This window comes from Nelusetta ayraudi, unplaced genomic scaffold (genome assembly GCF_046127955.1).
Source record: "Nelusetta ayraudi isolate G7.1 ecotype Tasmania unplaced genomic scaffold, CSIRO-AGI_Nayr_v1 ptg000011l, whole genome shotgun sequence".
Taxonomy (NCBI): Eukaryota; Metazoa; Chordata; class Actinopteri; order Tetraodontiformes; family Monacanthidae; genus Nelusetta; species Nelusetta ayraudi.
The window spans coordinates 11,404,086-11,418,844 of NW_027466061.1; the positions used below are offsets into that span (position 1 = coordinate 11,404,086).

Here is a 14,759-nt window from a genome sequence, read left to right on the forward strand (position 1 = left end):
TTTATGCGCCTAACCTATTTTTCACACTGCAGTTAACTAGATTTCCTTTAAAAAAAAAAAAAACAACACACAAATACCTTTAAAAACATTTAAAAAAAAAAAAAAAAAAAATCTACGTTGTCATCAAGCATTATGAGTTTATTTTCCCCCCAAATTGTGATTTTAATGCTTTTGAAACAGTGATATCGTCCACACGTGGTCCATTGTTTGTGTTTTGTTGTTGACGCCCCCTCCCCCTGCTTTCCATTTTTGTCCATCACTTCCCTCTAGCGGCGGAACAGTGGAACTGCAGTGCAAACATTTGTCGCGGTGTCTTTGCCGTGATTTATCCGGTCGATCTTTCTTAATTGTTGTCAATCACTGTGGTTGTCAGTGAGAGGCACAGATGACGTTCCCACTTGACAGGCCTGTGTCATATATGCGTTTGTGTGATTGTCAGGAAAAACATCTGAGCTCAGGCCTGTATTAACAAGAAATACTGTATATACATACGCATTTATATTCTTTCTTTTAAAATGCCAAAAAGAATCCTGCATCGTCGGCCTGCTCGTGACGGACGGTTGGAATTATTAAACTGCTTTAAAGTATGAAGATGCATAATTAAGCTTTTAATCGTTAATTCATCCATCCATCCATCCATCCATCCATCCATTTGCTCTTCCTCCTGCAGTAGTTTATTATTATTATTATTATTATTATTATTATTATTATTATTATTAGTGCTGTTGTTGTTGTTGTTGTTAATTGAATGATGTTGATTATGTTTAAACTGCAAATTTCTTGGACATTATTTGAGCTTGTTGAATCAAAAATGTTTACATTTAACATTACTTTTGGGTGTGCTGAGTTTAATTTTTGGGGGTGCCAAAATAGGGCCAGCGTTGCCCATGCAGGACCTGTACTCATGGTTGCGGGGAATTGATTTTTGATTCAATAATTCAGCTCTCACGATTCCAGCTGAATCACCTCTCCTGGAGCATCGATCTTAACCTTTTATTTTCTGATGAGAGAGAGAAAAAAAAAAAAGACTGAATGACTTTTGAGTAGAACTAATCTCTCATTAGTCCCTTGTTCTCGGCTCTTCCACCTCTCTTTTTGTCAATGTGTTTGAGTTCTGACTTCTACACACCTACGGGACCTACGGAAAGATAAACCATCACCTTTCTCCCATTTTCAGCGTTGGCTAACAAATCGGCAGTGCGCATGCGCAGTACCCGTGGGCTTCCGTTTCCGCATCGTCGTCAAGGATGGCAGAGCTCCATAAACGGCGACTCGATCGGCGCGGCGGCACAAAGTCGTCGCCTGGCGCGACCGCGTCCCAACCCGCGTCCAGCGAGAGTCCCACAGTGGTGCTAAAGCTACTGGCCGCGGCCTTCTACGGAGTCAGCTCCTTTCTCATCGTGGTCGTCAACAAAAGCGTTCTAACCAGCTACAGGTAAAGGTTCAAAGTTCGGGATAATCTGTCATTTTTTGGCAGTGTGTGTGTGTGTGTGTGTGTGTGTGTGTGTGTGTGTGTGTGTGTGTGTGTAAAGAGTACAGTAAATATGTCACACAGCCATCATCGTTTTAGTGGCTTAACTAAAAATAAATAAACTAAAAGGTTTATTTGAAAAGAAACATTCTGTTTTCTTACAATTAAACAAAACTTAAACAAATTAAATTTAAAAAAATTGCTGGTTATTTTTCTATTTAATATAATTATCGCTCAATCCCATCAGAACCGGTCTGTTTTATGCATCCAGTGCCGTATGTTACACATGTATTACACATTTCTCACTGCAACACCAACATTGAAAATGTGTTCCTAATCCCCTGGTAAAGAGACGTAACTCAAGTGACATTGCTGAGTTTGTCTAATTTTTTTCCCATCTGTGTTTTTAAGCTTTCCATCTTCAACATGTGTTGGAATTGGCCAGGTAGGTTTGTTTCCGTGAGTTGCAGGTGTTTGCATCTTTATCACCAGCCTGCACACTCAAAGCTCCTCCTGCTGTGTGCAGATGCTGGCTACGGTTGTAGTTCTGCGGGTGGGGAAGATGACGGGCGTGATCTCCTTTCCAGATCTGGATTTGAGTATTCCACGCAAGGTGAGTTCACTCATGTAAAAAGTGCTTCATGACAAGAAATGCCGCATTTTTCTTCCTTCACGGTATGTGAACACATACCCTTGTGTCTTTCCAGATGTTTCCGCTGCCTCTCCTCTATGTTGGGAATCAAGTGTCAGGGCTTTTTGGGACCCAGCGACTCAAGTAAGCGCTCAATGTTTTATTTTATTTATAAAATTATTTTTATAATGCGTTTGAACTTTTTTTTTCTCCAAATATGAAATGACAAGCTCAAACTCTTGTCTCCCAGCTTGCCCATGTTTACTGTGCTGCGGAGATTCAGCATTTTCCTCACCATGGTGTTCGAAGGAGTGCTGCTGAAGTGGGTGAAACCTGTCGTTTCTTAAGCGCCGTGGAGCTTCGTCGTCGTTGCCCCAGATTACAGATATATATTCCCATCTGTTGCTCACAGGAAGACCTTCTCCACGTCCATCAAGCTGACTGTCTTCACCATGATCGTCGGTGCATTTATCGCTGCCAGGTAACACCAGCCGCACGCTTGTGAGCAGATGCTGTCGTGCTCGCGGGCACCTTGGAACAGCTTGGATTCAGAGTGGAACTCTTTCATCCAGCTGTCGTGCGTCTCACTCTGTCGTTGTTTTATTTTGTTATTGTACTCCTTCTTACGTCCTGCAGTGATGACTTGGCGTTCGACTTGGAGGGATACGTCTTCATAATGCTGAACAACGTCCTGACGGCGGCCGGCGGTGCGTACATGAAGCAGAAGCTGGATTCCAAGGTGAGAAGCGCAGCTCGTTGTGTCACCTGAGCTGTGTGACAACAACAAAAACAAAACCCTAAACTTGACGGTGCTGCTCGTGCAGGAGCTGGGCAAGTACGGGCTGCTCTACTACAACGCTCTGATCATGATCCTGCCCACCACGGCGTACGCCTACTATTCCGGAGATCTGCAAACGGTGAGCAGTTTTAACACGCGTCCACACGTCGGTCTTTTAAAGAGCTGCGTGCTCACAGCCTCTCCCCTGTGCGTTGTTGGTTTGCAGGCGTCAGCGTTTAAGGGCTGGTCCGATCTGATGTTCCTGGTGCAGTTTGTGCTCTCCTGTGTCATGGGGTAAAACAGCCTGGCTCGAGAATTTAGAGCTTCCTTGTACCAGCAAGGGAAACAACGTCCCACCTCGCTCTCTCTGTTCTGCAGCTTTGTTTTGATGTACTCCATCCTGCTGAGCACGCAGTACAACTCTGCCCTCACCACCTCCATCATCGGCTGCATTAAGGTCGGTCGGCTCACAGGCTGAAAAAGCAACAAAGCAAAACAAAAACAGCCTCTGATGTGGCAAGTGTGAACCTCTTTCCCTGCAGAACATCCTAGTCACGTATATCGGAATGGTGTTTGGTGGGGACTACATATTCACCTGGACTAACTTCCTGGGACTGAATATCAGGTCAGAGCTACATAATAAAAGTGACAAAAGACAAAATGATCAAACGCTGATCTTAACACATTATGGCATCACTGGTTTTCCTGCAGCATCGTTGGGAGCCTGGTGTACTCCTACATCGCCTTCACACAGGAGCAAACCAGTAGGAGCCGCTCAGCTCACCTCCTTTGAAATTCCATTTGCTTCACGCATCAGATTATCAATAATTTTCATTTGATTTAACAGAAAAGGCTTGAAGCTGGAATGATGACCAGCCACTACTGAGGGACCAGACACTGTGGTGACGGAAACAGCCATAATGCTCATTCTAATATTCATGGCAATGCATATCTTTACATATATATAGTTTAAAGCGGGCCCCTGCCATTCTGGGACGCTGTTAAAATCAAAGTGCCTTTATTTTTATAATCATATTGTACTGATTGGATGCAGAATCACCTGCATTTTTATATGGCAATCAATCGGGTAGAGAAGAAATTTTTTACCTTTTATAATGAAATATATATAATTTGTTTTACTTGAATCTCATCAGGTCACAATGATCGCTCTATTTTCTCCATCTTTTTTTTTATAGAATTACTTTCCAACTATAATAACAGTATTTCAGATTACCTCCATCCTACTTCCTCAAATTGACCATCTAATTAAACTTCTTGAGGAGGTTTAGAATGGAATCAATCAAAGGGACCTGAACAAACTTGAACACTAGAATAACTCAAGATGTGATTAAGATTTAATAAAACAATTAAAAAAACAACAACACATGATTCAAACCTCGTGTTGTCATTTTTCTGTTTGCACAGTTTGAAAACTCAAAAGCCATCAGGCACATCAATATATTTATTATATATAGCCAATATTATTCCAATCACAAGTGGGCTTGGAATACACTTCAGTTTTATTCATGTCGTCACTTACAGAGCAGGGGAAAGGAAACAGACATCCATAAGAAAAATAAATCAACATGGCATTGATCAATATACTGGAGACAAACCCGTCTAAAAATGGATGGTGGATTAGATAGAATTTACTTTTTATGCTCCAACATCAGTGTGAAATGCTAAAACAGGAGGTTTAGGTTGGAACCAACACAAAACCAGAGGCAGCAGATGTTGTGAGACGTTCATTTGGAAAATGTCAAATGGAATGGCAAGTGCTGCAGAACAGGAATGGGTACTGAAGTCCGTCTCAGAGCAGAGCCGTAAACAACTCTCAACAAAAACACAATGCTAACAAGGAAGACCAGAAAACACAGAAATTAAGTGCCAGTTGTGGGAAAAGAAAAAACAAAAACAAGTTGTACCACCTGCTCAAGGTAAGAAATCTATACAAACTTTACATTAAAAATCAGGGACATTGTTTCTAGTAAAAACCAAAGCATCAAGCAAAGCACTATGAGAAAAATACCAAAAATACAGCCGTCTTCTACAGCACGAGTTATAATAATACAGGAGGACATCACTGATGTCAGCTGCTCTGCACAAACAAACCTACACGGGGCTGAAACCCATCGGTTCATTCACCAAAATCTAACTGCCACAATTAGAGGTGTGAGCGGGTTCGGGAGTGATTCTGCTGGGTTTCCACACCACGACTCCATCAGGAGAGACAGACCAAGTGGAACTACAATGGAGCCATTTTACTCAAACACGTTTCTTTTTACTCCGGTGAGACAATCATTTAGAGGCTCCAATAGCTTGGAAAGTTGTTACACACCACGTCTTTAATTTTGTTTTTCTTTTTGATAAAAAATATAAATATCTCTGGTGTACAAAAATATCACAGGTGATTTGTTACAAATAGTAAAAGGAAATACTTGGCAAGATCAGGTCATTGGGGTTTTCCACAGATGCTTGGCGAGGACGATGGATGGAGGACGTCTCTTTGTGGGGCTCGATGGGGGCTGTGCTGCTTTGGGATGAGCTTTGCAGGCAGTCATTAGATGTTTGGTGGTAGAGGGAGGTGAAGACAGGGGGCGCTAACCTTCCTGGGGGAGGAGCGGCTGCAGTTTGGTTGACTGTTTCTGTCCAGGTGGGACTTTCACTCAGGGACTTCTGAGCTTCTTCACAAAGTGAGTCCTTGCTCACGGCCCCTTCAACCAGCAGCCGACCAGTGAGGGCCGTCTGTCTTGGCCCACTTGAGCACCGATCAGTCAGCGTCACTGAACTCTTATCAGAAAAGTGAAATCTTAGTTCTCCTGTGTTCTGGATGGTTCCACCTCACTTTGGCCTAAAGGTTCCGCCTCCACTCTGCATCTTTTGGCTGGTCGCTCCTGCACGGCTGCCGTCTCCTTCAGGTCCACTGGAGGCTCCAGCGACCCGTTTTGGTCGTGGCTGGGTTCGCTGCACCCATTGGAGTTACTGTCTGGAAGGGGGGGAGGAGCCTCCGCTACAGGGTGGGAGGGGCCGTTTGACTGGACCGGTTCAGGCTTGATGGGATTAGACGTCTGAGTGGCGTCAGCTTGGTGGCCTGAACTGTGGCTTAGAACACCTGCCAAGAAAAAGAAAGTGTGAATGGTGATGGTTTACTGGCAGGCGGTGGAGAAGCATCCATTCTATTTTCCTGCCCGGGAAAATTCTGCTCCTGCCTAAATACAATGGAAACAGGGCTGGGGAGATGCAAAAAAATCTGTTGATGCGTCACACCAACACAAAGACGCCAGCACCTACATACGTACGACTCGCCCCTCTCAACTATACAAAAAGTTGCGCATATGCGAGTTTTGTGCGAAATATGCATACACAAAGTTGCATTGAAATGTTAAGAAATGTATGTTAGCATGTCTAAGTCGATATATTCTTCAAATAAAGGGGGATGATTAATTATTAATTATCTAAAATATAATAGCAAGTGATCAAAAATGAATTGTTCGATTAATCATAAAAATCATTAGAACAATTGAACTGATAGAAAATGAGGTGTTTGAACTCCATCAAGCAGTGAGCAGAAGCAGGTGTTGCAGCTCATCCTTGCAGCTAATTTCCATTCATCAGCTCACCATTCTGACTGCTACTGTCCTCTCGCTCCGAGTGACTGGCGCTGCTGCTGGATGTGGTGGGAGGAGGCGACGTCGCCCTACTGGACGTTGCGCTCTCCGTCTCATCCAGTAGTCTGTCCATGTAGTCTCTGCGGAACCACAGCGGAAAAACATTCTTAACATCCTGCAACTCAAGTGTATGGTTTCAAACGTACTGTGACAAAGATTGTCGTTTTCTGCTAACAAGTCCAGGTGACGCTTTAGTATCTGTGGGACCAGACATTTGACTTTTGTGTTCAACACTTGCTGCATACAAGGATTCAGACCCAACTGCAGCAAATCCATCATTCACCCTTGTGCTTGAAAATGCCTGACCTTTACCTTCCCTTAACACTTGACACATGACTTTATCCTCATCCTTGTATTAAATTTCAGTGAAGCAGGTTTATGTACATCATATATATCCTTGCAGATGAGATGAGGCTCACTCCTATAACATTATCTCATATAAAACCTCATTCATCACCAAATAGGCGTAATTTACAGATGGCACATTGCAGTAAATTTATGTTGTCCTACAGCAACACACAGCAGAGAAGATTCATCAAACCAACATTTTGTTTTCACCCTTAAATCATTTGTTTGCTTTGTGGACCATGACACCTACACAATAAGGGGCACATTTTGACAGTAATCATGTATTTAGAAATGCCTTCAATACCATCAAAGTAAAAACTTACGTGACACCAGGGTGAAGGTTGTATTTCCTTTTCCCAAGTCTGGTTTGCTGTGCAAAGAAATCATAACGCTCAGACTTCTTCCACATGTAATAAAAGGCCACACATTCGCCTACAGACCTAGTTCTCACCTGAAAGATTTAATTCAGCAGACATGAAATAACCATTATTACCATCATCTCAGGAGATCCATCACAGTTCAAAAATGAGAGACAAATCAAATTGTGATTTATTTATTTCTTAATTACCCTCCAAAGACACTTTAATTATTGATAGACCCTTAAAAATTAAATTTGATTTGTCTCGACATGATACAAGGTTTGAAATGAACTTCATTCCAACCTTGAGCAACAAACAGTCACATGACAACACAGACATCATCACACAGGTATCATGAATGACAACATGTTTTATATCAACATAATGTGGTGAAAAACAGAAGAGGTCATTAATTTGCTTATTACAACACTTGTCTCACCTTGTTGGCCTGTATTAAATGAAAATCCTTCCCATAAGCTTTTAGCCCTTGTTCAAAATTTCTACATTCCTCCTCTGTCCAAACAGAGAGCTCTTCTGTGACAAAGACAGAAAGAATCAAATGTTACATTAGCAGGATCCCAGACAGACCATCACATAAATGAGAAAAACAGAAGGTGTGAATGTGGGAGAGTGGGCAGTGAAGCTACCTCTGGCTGCTTTTACGTTAAACCTCAGCCTTCGTAGAGCTTCCTCTGTGTCAAAGTCACATTTCACCAGCTCATACAAGGCCTGCAGGGATGAAAGGCTGTTATTACCAGGGCACTCAGAGATAACAAAGAATATTATCCACGTTTCTTGTTCTCTGCTGTTCTGGTATTCAGCAATGGTGCATACTGCTGCCGTCACCTGTTCATTGTCTTTAATATGAGATCCTTCTGGGATGGCATCCACTCCCTTCTCTTCTCCTGTCCGCCTGGATGCCTCTGTCAGGAACTCCACCACTTTTTCCTCCGGAAGACATTCCGGGTTCCACAACAACTGGTCGTCATTCTCATAAACTGCAGGAGTCATTTTATTATTGTCAATGACAAAGTTTGGTATAATGTTTCCTTATAGTTAAGAACCTGAGCAACAAGACACTGGGATAAACGGAACAACTCACCTTTCTCATTGTCTTTATATTTACACAGCCCAACTGGGGTTTCTGCCTGATACATGGAGCCCACCATGATTTCCTGAGGAAAGAAACAGCTTTCATTGCCAACAGGAACAACCAGAAACACTGCTATATTTATGTATTTATATTTATTTAAGTTACAGATGTATCATTTATGAGTTTCAAACAGATGATACTGTTTTTTGACTTAACAAAATGTATTTTGTAAACATAATCTCAAGTTTCTAATGTTAATAATAATGAAAAACTGCCACTGCAAACCTTTTTCCAGTCCTCTGAGGGAACATAGTCCTCATCTTCATCCGACTCCTCCTCTGCATCATTATTACCTGACACAATGAGAAGAAAAACCAAGGAGAAGGTCAATTAATCGCACAAGAGCAACAAATTTCATCACAAAAATCCCACAGAAACAGAAAGATCTGCTAAAAGGATGATAAAGGCAATTTAGTAGGACATACTTTCAAAGTACTTTAGTTTTTGGGGACGAATAAGCTCCGCTGTGCCTAGAGACCGAACAGAGCGTGTGCGAATCTCAGAGGTCACCTGAGTCTCATCCGACTGTCCTGATGAATTTTTCACCTCACCCTGTCAAGACAGACAAATATTTACAAAACATTTGAAAATTCACAGAAAAGTAAAAAAAACAACAACAAAAAACACCTCATGATATTGCGAGCAATCTCGGCACAGCATACCTCACTTCTTTTCAGCTCGCCAGTGCTTCTACTGCTCTCATCATTGTCAAGGTCCTCGTCCTCATCATCTTCATCATCGTCCTCTTCTTCCTCAGGTTCCTCCTCCTCTTCATCCTCCTCCTCTTCCTCTTCATCTGGTGGTGAGCCACCACCATAGCCATAGAGATTCAGCAGTTCTTGAATGGGCATCTCTCCCTCCTATTGAAACAAAAGTCATAGAATTAATTTTGCTGTACTGACACTGGGTGCTGGTCTTTAAAAATATATATCAATTACTATAATTACTATGCGATTATACTGGAATTTAACTATCAAAGCGATGTGGCTCACAGGCTCACATTTATTCTTACCACCTCTGGAGACCAAACTCACCCGCGCAAGATCTTCAATCTCGTTGGCGTTGGCCTCATCTGCTGCCTCCAGCATTTCCTCTTCCTCCAGGGTGCGCTCGTCATCAAAGTCGTGCACTAGCATGTCTGCTGATGGATCGAAATCATGGTCTTCTGAAGCTGCTGAACCTGAAGCCCCTGCAGATAAGTCATATTTTGCTTAGTGTAATTATTGATAAATACATTAAAATTCCTTTCATCTTTTGATGATAAACGTTTTTACAACTATTCTACACATTCTTAAAACGTTTTGTGCACCACACAGAGCTTGAATATCATTGATGCATTGGACAGAAATATAAAACATGCGTACACATTGGGGATACACAAAGAGTTAAAATGATCTCATACCTGGGCTCGCATTCCCGAGGGAGGGCTGCAAAACGCAGAGAAAAAGCGGTTACATTTTACATGAAGTTACATCCGGAAATGACAAGATATGTTTCGAAGAACAAAACAAGTGCTTCATATCATCTCACATCAAAAGTTGTAGTAAATATAAATATTTACACACTTGCTTATTTTACTTAGTGGGGTGAATCAGGAGAGTATCGAGGCAAGGGGGAGGGGTGAGCATAGAAAAAGTTTCTTTTCACTTAATTTTCATTTTATATTGCAGGTAGATACTCTTCAAATACGCTCTAAAAAGCAACTTTCATTTTCTTGAACGTGAGTCGATGGCAATATTTCTATACTATACAACTGCCTAAGCGTAAGAAGAAAAACAATCCATGACTCAAATTAAATGTCTACGTGCGAACAATAGGAAACAGTGCGACGCTGTTGTGGAACACTCGGCATTATAAAGTTCCTCTGAAACACAACTCAAGAGGTCGGGAAAAGCGCGCCGATCTTGTGTGACGACTACACCAAGAAAAGACACAAAAGACTGCCCCCACTTCCTTTAATACACATACGTGCTGGGTCTTAGCTCGCTGAGAAGTTTACCGTTTAACTAAATTCTAGCCGATAAAGCGCTAGCTGCGACAGCCGAGCGCCTACTGCTTCATTTCGGCTGATTTCACATTTTAAATTACAAGCTAATATTCCATCGGATTAAAGCTAACTCGTCAAAATTCGGTTCAGGCGAACCGCCAGGAATAAATGCAACAAAAACAGAGCACAAACTTCATCCAACCTGGAAACAACGACCACGTGTCTAATTAAGAATGTTAATAAGGATAGTTGAGTCCACTTCAGCAAAAGCGCCAAGTAGCATCGCTGAAGCTACGGCTACATTCTGCCAGCGCTAGTGCAGCTAAACGTTAGCCAGATCCGAAGTTTACTAAACACGCTCCTGTCGACAAGGAATTCGTATCTAGCCGAGCCAACAGCGGATTCTTAATTTCGTATGCCAAAGCCAAAACATACAAGCCGCGTACACGCGCGGGGGAATATATAATACGGAACTATAAAATTATTTTTCCTAATATTTATTTCACTTACTTACCTCCGCCATGTTTGCAATCCTGCAGGGTCACGTCATGGGTCAGCGTTAGTACCCGGATGTGGAGCCCCGCCCACCCGCGGTAAAGCCGCTTTGCTTCAGAAGCGCAGGTGAGTCAGTGTACACTAATCAGAATTATACATGGCGACATTGAAACCGGTGTCCTTGCTTATTTTTTATTTTTCAGAACCGCAAGTATTCAGTGAATGGTGCATGTTGTCACTATCGACAGCTTTTAGAGGACTGATATAAAGTAAATTCACTTTGATAGTATTTTCTAACGATTTGTTTCCCACAGGCCAGTCAGTGAGCTCTCCAGAGAAAAAATATTTCATTTGTTCCACTTTTCAGAAAGTGCATAAAATGAGAACAATTCATTCAATTCAGGAAGTGTCCTCAGATCTTAGTGTTTTCCTCTTTAATTGTTAACATTTAAGACGTGTACAATGAAAGATGAGAATGTTTCTTTAAAATATTTATAGCTCTGATAACTATTTTTTTAAAATAATTACACATAAAATGTATCATCGTCAAGCAGAAATCAAGAGTGCATCACTGTTTGTAATATAGAGAATCGTCCTTCTGTCGTCAATCTTTGCAACATGTTATCTTAACAAATAAAATATATCTCACTAATATTTCATTTATGTTTTACTTTATTGCAACACATGCCCCACCCCCACCCCCAGCCTTTTAGGATTAGTGCTATTCTAAGACCGATTTCAATTTAGCTATAAGTGTTCCAGTTGTGAGTGTCTCTTCTTGTAATCACCAGTTTATGATCACGATAGCGTGAGGACTCACTCTGACGTTGCTGTGTAGAGAGTCATCACCACAGTTTAATGCAAGACGCAAACATTTCAGGTCATTAAGCAACACTTTGTGAAGTCCACAGTAATAAAACCCCCGCAGTTTGCAAATAAATAGGCCACATTTTCCTCTTACCTTTTATGAAAATATGGCCACGCAAGGACCATAACAATAGCATGGATTCCCACACTGGCTTCTCCAACATCCGGTGTTAAAAGCACATACTGATGACTCAAAAGAAAAACAAGACATTTACACAGAAATGGCCAGCGATGGACTTTGGACACTCATCAGCACTTAGGAGTGAAAATAAAAGGGGCTGGTAGTTTGAGTGTTTTCCAAACAACGATCAACATGAGAGCTGTGTTCCTGCTTGCCACGCTGTTGTGCGCGCTGTGCGTGACACAGGTGCGCACACAGGACAACACTAACACACTGAGGCTGTGCGGCCGGGCGTTCATCAGGGCGGTGGTGTTCACCTGCGGAGGGTCCAGGTGGAGGAGAACCATGGGGGAAGAGGACACTTTGTCACGCAGTGAGTACAGAGCATTTTCAAATTGTGTTTATGATAAGAGTTCACCAAAGTCTTGCGACCATTTGGTAAACACAGTTTTAATCTCTTGGCAGGTGTCAGAGAACCAAAACTGGGCACAAGGCTGGTGGAGCGTTACTGGCGAGACCAAAACCAGGCACTGATATCAATGTGCTGTGAAAAAGGCTGCAATAGGAGTGACCTGTCCATGCTCTGCTGAGATGAACATCACGAGGGAGACAAAATCACCAATGCTTTTTCTATGCTGGATAAACAAAAAAATGAAAAAAGAAAAAGCGACAGCTTTACGTCACAAATCCTTTTTTTAATTTTCCGCACATTCCAAAAATGATCTATAAAAATCTTGAGAACACTTACTGTAGATTCCTAACATTGCTTTTTTTTGTCATGTCATGTGCTCTGATTGAAGTCTACTCGTTGCTTTTGTGACTTACTCATAATAAACTGCATAAACGGTTCCAACACCAAACAGAGAGCTGTTCTTGAAGGAGTAGGTGGCGAAGGTGTCATTGGTGCTGTCCCACAGGCATCTGCTGCTGATCTGCATGCTTTGATCGCAGAGCTGGCCAATGTGGACCAAAACAACAAATTTATATCGGGGAATCATGAGGTCCTTCACACGAGCTCTTATCACCTGGAAGACACAATCAGACAGTTTACCAAATAAACAGGATGAAGTGGGAATTTCAAGGTGTTTAAAGGTTGGGCATTCAGAGATGTAATCACCTCACTTATTGTTTTTGTCATTTTTTGAGACCACTCCACTTCGTATTTCTCTTCTTGAAGGTAAGTCGTGAGTACATCCTTCAGGATTTCCGTGACAGCAGAAACTGGGATGCGTTTGAAGGGTCCTGCGGTGCAAAAAAAATAGGGACAACAAAAAACCAAACATTTAATAATGTATGTTAAGCTGCTTGGATGTGGAACAGGAAAGTGCATTTGAATTGCAATGTTTGCAGTTTGGACATTTGGACTAGAAACAATAAAATCTAACACATATCTTGGAGAACGAATTAAGACTTTATCTATTCATAGTTTATTTGTCAGTGAAAACGTGGTGCAGTCGGTCTCTGTCATGTTCTCACCCAGCTGGTAGGTGTTTTCCATCTGTTTTCCAAACTTATCATCTTGCTGTCCTTGCTCTTCGATGCCCGATACAGTGCTAATTGAGCTGTGAGAGACGTTAAGATTGGGCACTCAAACTGCACTGTATTCAAACTTTTATTTTTAAACAGTCATTCATAAATTGTACAGCTGCACTACATGACAAGATTTGCTTGGTGCACTCACTCCTTTGTCCTGCCAGCAGTTTCTTTGCCTCTGGCTCCGCTGGCTTCTGATGGAGCCTTCCCCGTCTTCTTCTCCTTTTTCTGGGATTTGTCTTTTTGCTGATCCGACATGACTGCATCTATTATCTCCAAACGTTTAAAAAACAAACAAACAAAACACTGGGAACATCAAAGGACATGGAAAAGGTTATTCTGTGTGTCTTGGAGACATAAAAATATCTTTTTATCAAACATTTCTAGTCAAAATATGACTTCACTTGCAGAGGGCAAATAAGATTGTCACTGAGATGAATGTTCTCTGCCTTTATCTCAGAACGTTTGATCTCATTTGGGATCAAAGTAAGAATTTGAAGGGGGAAAGATAATCGTTTATATCTAATTACTTAAACACGACCATTGTTCCAAAACGATAGGTCTGTACGTCTCTCTGCGCGTCTGCCTCGCTCAAATAGATATTGATCCCTTCCAACAAAAACAGTGTGCTAGTTTTCTGGAGTTGGCTCACAAGTGATCACCTCGTTTGTCAACATTAACGACTATTTCATAATTGAATGCTATATTTTTAAAAGTTGGGGAACAAAATCACGCCTTTTCGAGTTGTGTCTTACCGCACCGAGGAGCAGGAAATGGAAGACGCGGTTGAGCGTCCTGTTGTCATGGTAACATTGCCTCGTCACCCCGCAGGCTCGAGTGTGAGAACTTTTGCTCGTAGCGGTGACAAAATGGTGTCGTTTACTACTAAAGTTGCTTGGGTGTTGTTTCTCCCTAAAACCCGTTGTCGCCGACAAATGTAATAACTGGACTCCACCTGCGCGTCGATAAACAGCAAATGGAATGTGATTGGCCGGCTTAACACGCTGCTTCGACATCTATTGATTTGATTGGCTCACTGTTTGGCGAAAGACAGAGTATTGCGTTCTGCAGCTTAATAAATAAATGAGTGTATTTATCATTTTCTAAAAAAAAAAATTGTAGTTATGATGCCAATACCATTTCCCTCCAAGTGATGTTATATTTATTTCAGCATATTATTTTGTTTCTTTGTAGGAAAATAGGTGAACATTGTAAAAAGCTCTATAAAGCTCTGTTAAAAGTTTTAGCTATGGTGACGAGAAACAAACAAACCTAACTTTCCCAGTCAAGATCAAGTGGTCCATGTATACAGGAACATTTAACTTTATTACCAACCATTCCAAAAAGC

The 14,759-nt window shown here is 41.7% G+C and overlaps 3 protein-coding genes across 8 annotated transcripts; 1 reads left to right on the forward strand and 2 right to left on the reverse strand.

Annotated features, from left to right (window-relative positions):
* Positions 1-1,210: 1,210 nt before the first annotated feature.
* On the forward strand, positions 1,211-4,269 carry LOC142884924 (nucleotide sugar transporter SLC35D2-like). The gene is made up of 13 exons (XM_076020918.1): positions 1,211-1,435; positions 1,883-1,916; positions 1,998-2,084; positions 2,179-2,246; positions 2,353-2,424; positions 2,515-2,583; positions 2,739-2,841; positions 2,927-3,019; positions 3,107-3,174; positions 3,259-3,337; positions 3,423-3,505; positions 3,592-3,644; positions 3,728-4,269. The coding sequence occupies exons 1-13, from the start codon at positions 1,248-1,250 to the stop codon at positions 3,736-3,738; spliced, it is 1,008 nt and encodes a 335-aa protein (XP_075877033.1). The 5' UTR covers positions 1,211-1,247; the 3' UTR covers positions 3,739-4,269.
* Positions 4,270-4,324: 55 nt separating this feature from the next.
* On the reverse strand, positions 4,325-11,017 carry mier1b (mesoderm induction early response 1b, transcriptional regulator). Of its 4 annotated transcripts, none has more exons than XM_076020913.1 (13): positions 10,910-11,017; positions 9,811-9,835; positions 9,443-9,597; positions 9,071-9,268; positions 8,834-8,960; positions 8,634-8,701; positions 8,358-8,430; positions 8,102-8,253; positions 7,903-7,984; positions 7,695-7,789; positions 7,220-7,266; positions 6,501-6,628; positions 4,325-5,992 (listed from the first exon to the last, which is right to left on the reverse strand). In XM_076020913.1, the coding sequence occupies exons 1-13, from the start codon at positions 10,916-10,918 to the stop codon at positions 5,691-5,693; spliced, it is 1,461 nt and encodes a 486-aa protein (XP_075877028.1). In that variant the 5' UTR covers positions 10,919-11,017; the 3' UTR covers positions 4,325-5,690. The 4 variants fall into 4 exon arrangements, with proteins under 4 accessions (XP_075877028.1, XP_075877027.1, XP_075877029.1 ...); XM_076020912.1 differs by having other exon boundaries at positions 7,220-7,347; XM_076020914.1 differs by having other exon boundaries at positions 7,220-7,347; positions 10,906-10,942.
* Positions 11,018-11,544: 527 nt separating this feature from the next.
* dynlt5 (dynein light chain Tctex-type family member 5) lies at positions 11,545-14,478 on the reverse strand. Of its 3 annotated transcripts, XM_076020920.1 has the most exons (6): positions 14,167-14,478; positions 13,560-13,677; positions 13,355-13,440; positions 12,996-13,120; positions 12,704-12,903; positions 11,545-12,195 (listed from the first exon to the last, which is right to left on the reverse strand). In XM_076020920.1, the coding sequence occupies exons 2-6, from the start codon at positions 13,667-13,669 to the stop codon at positions 12,192-12,194; spliced, it is 525 nt and encodes a 174-aa protein (XP_075877035.1). In that variant the 5' UTR covers positions 13,670-13,677; positions 14,167-14,478; the 3' UTR covers positions 11,545-12,191. The 3 variants fall into 3 exon arrangements, with proteins under 3 accessions (XP_075877035.1, XP_075877036.1, XP_075877034.1); XM_076020921.1 differs by lacking the exon at positions 14,167-14,478 and having other exon boundaries at positions 12,704-12,831; positions 13,560-13,824; XM_076020919.1 differs by lacking the exon at positions 14,167-14,478 and having other exon boundaries at positions 13,560-13,811.
* Between the last annotated feature and the right edge of the window lie 281 nt (positions 14,479-14,759).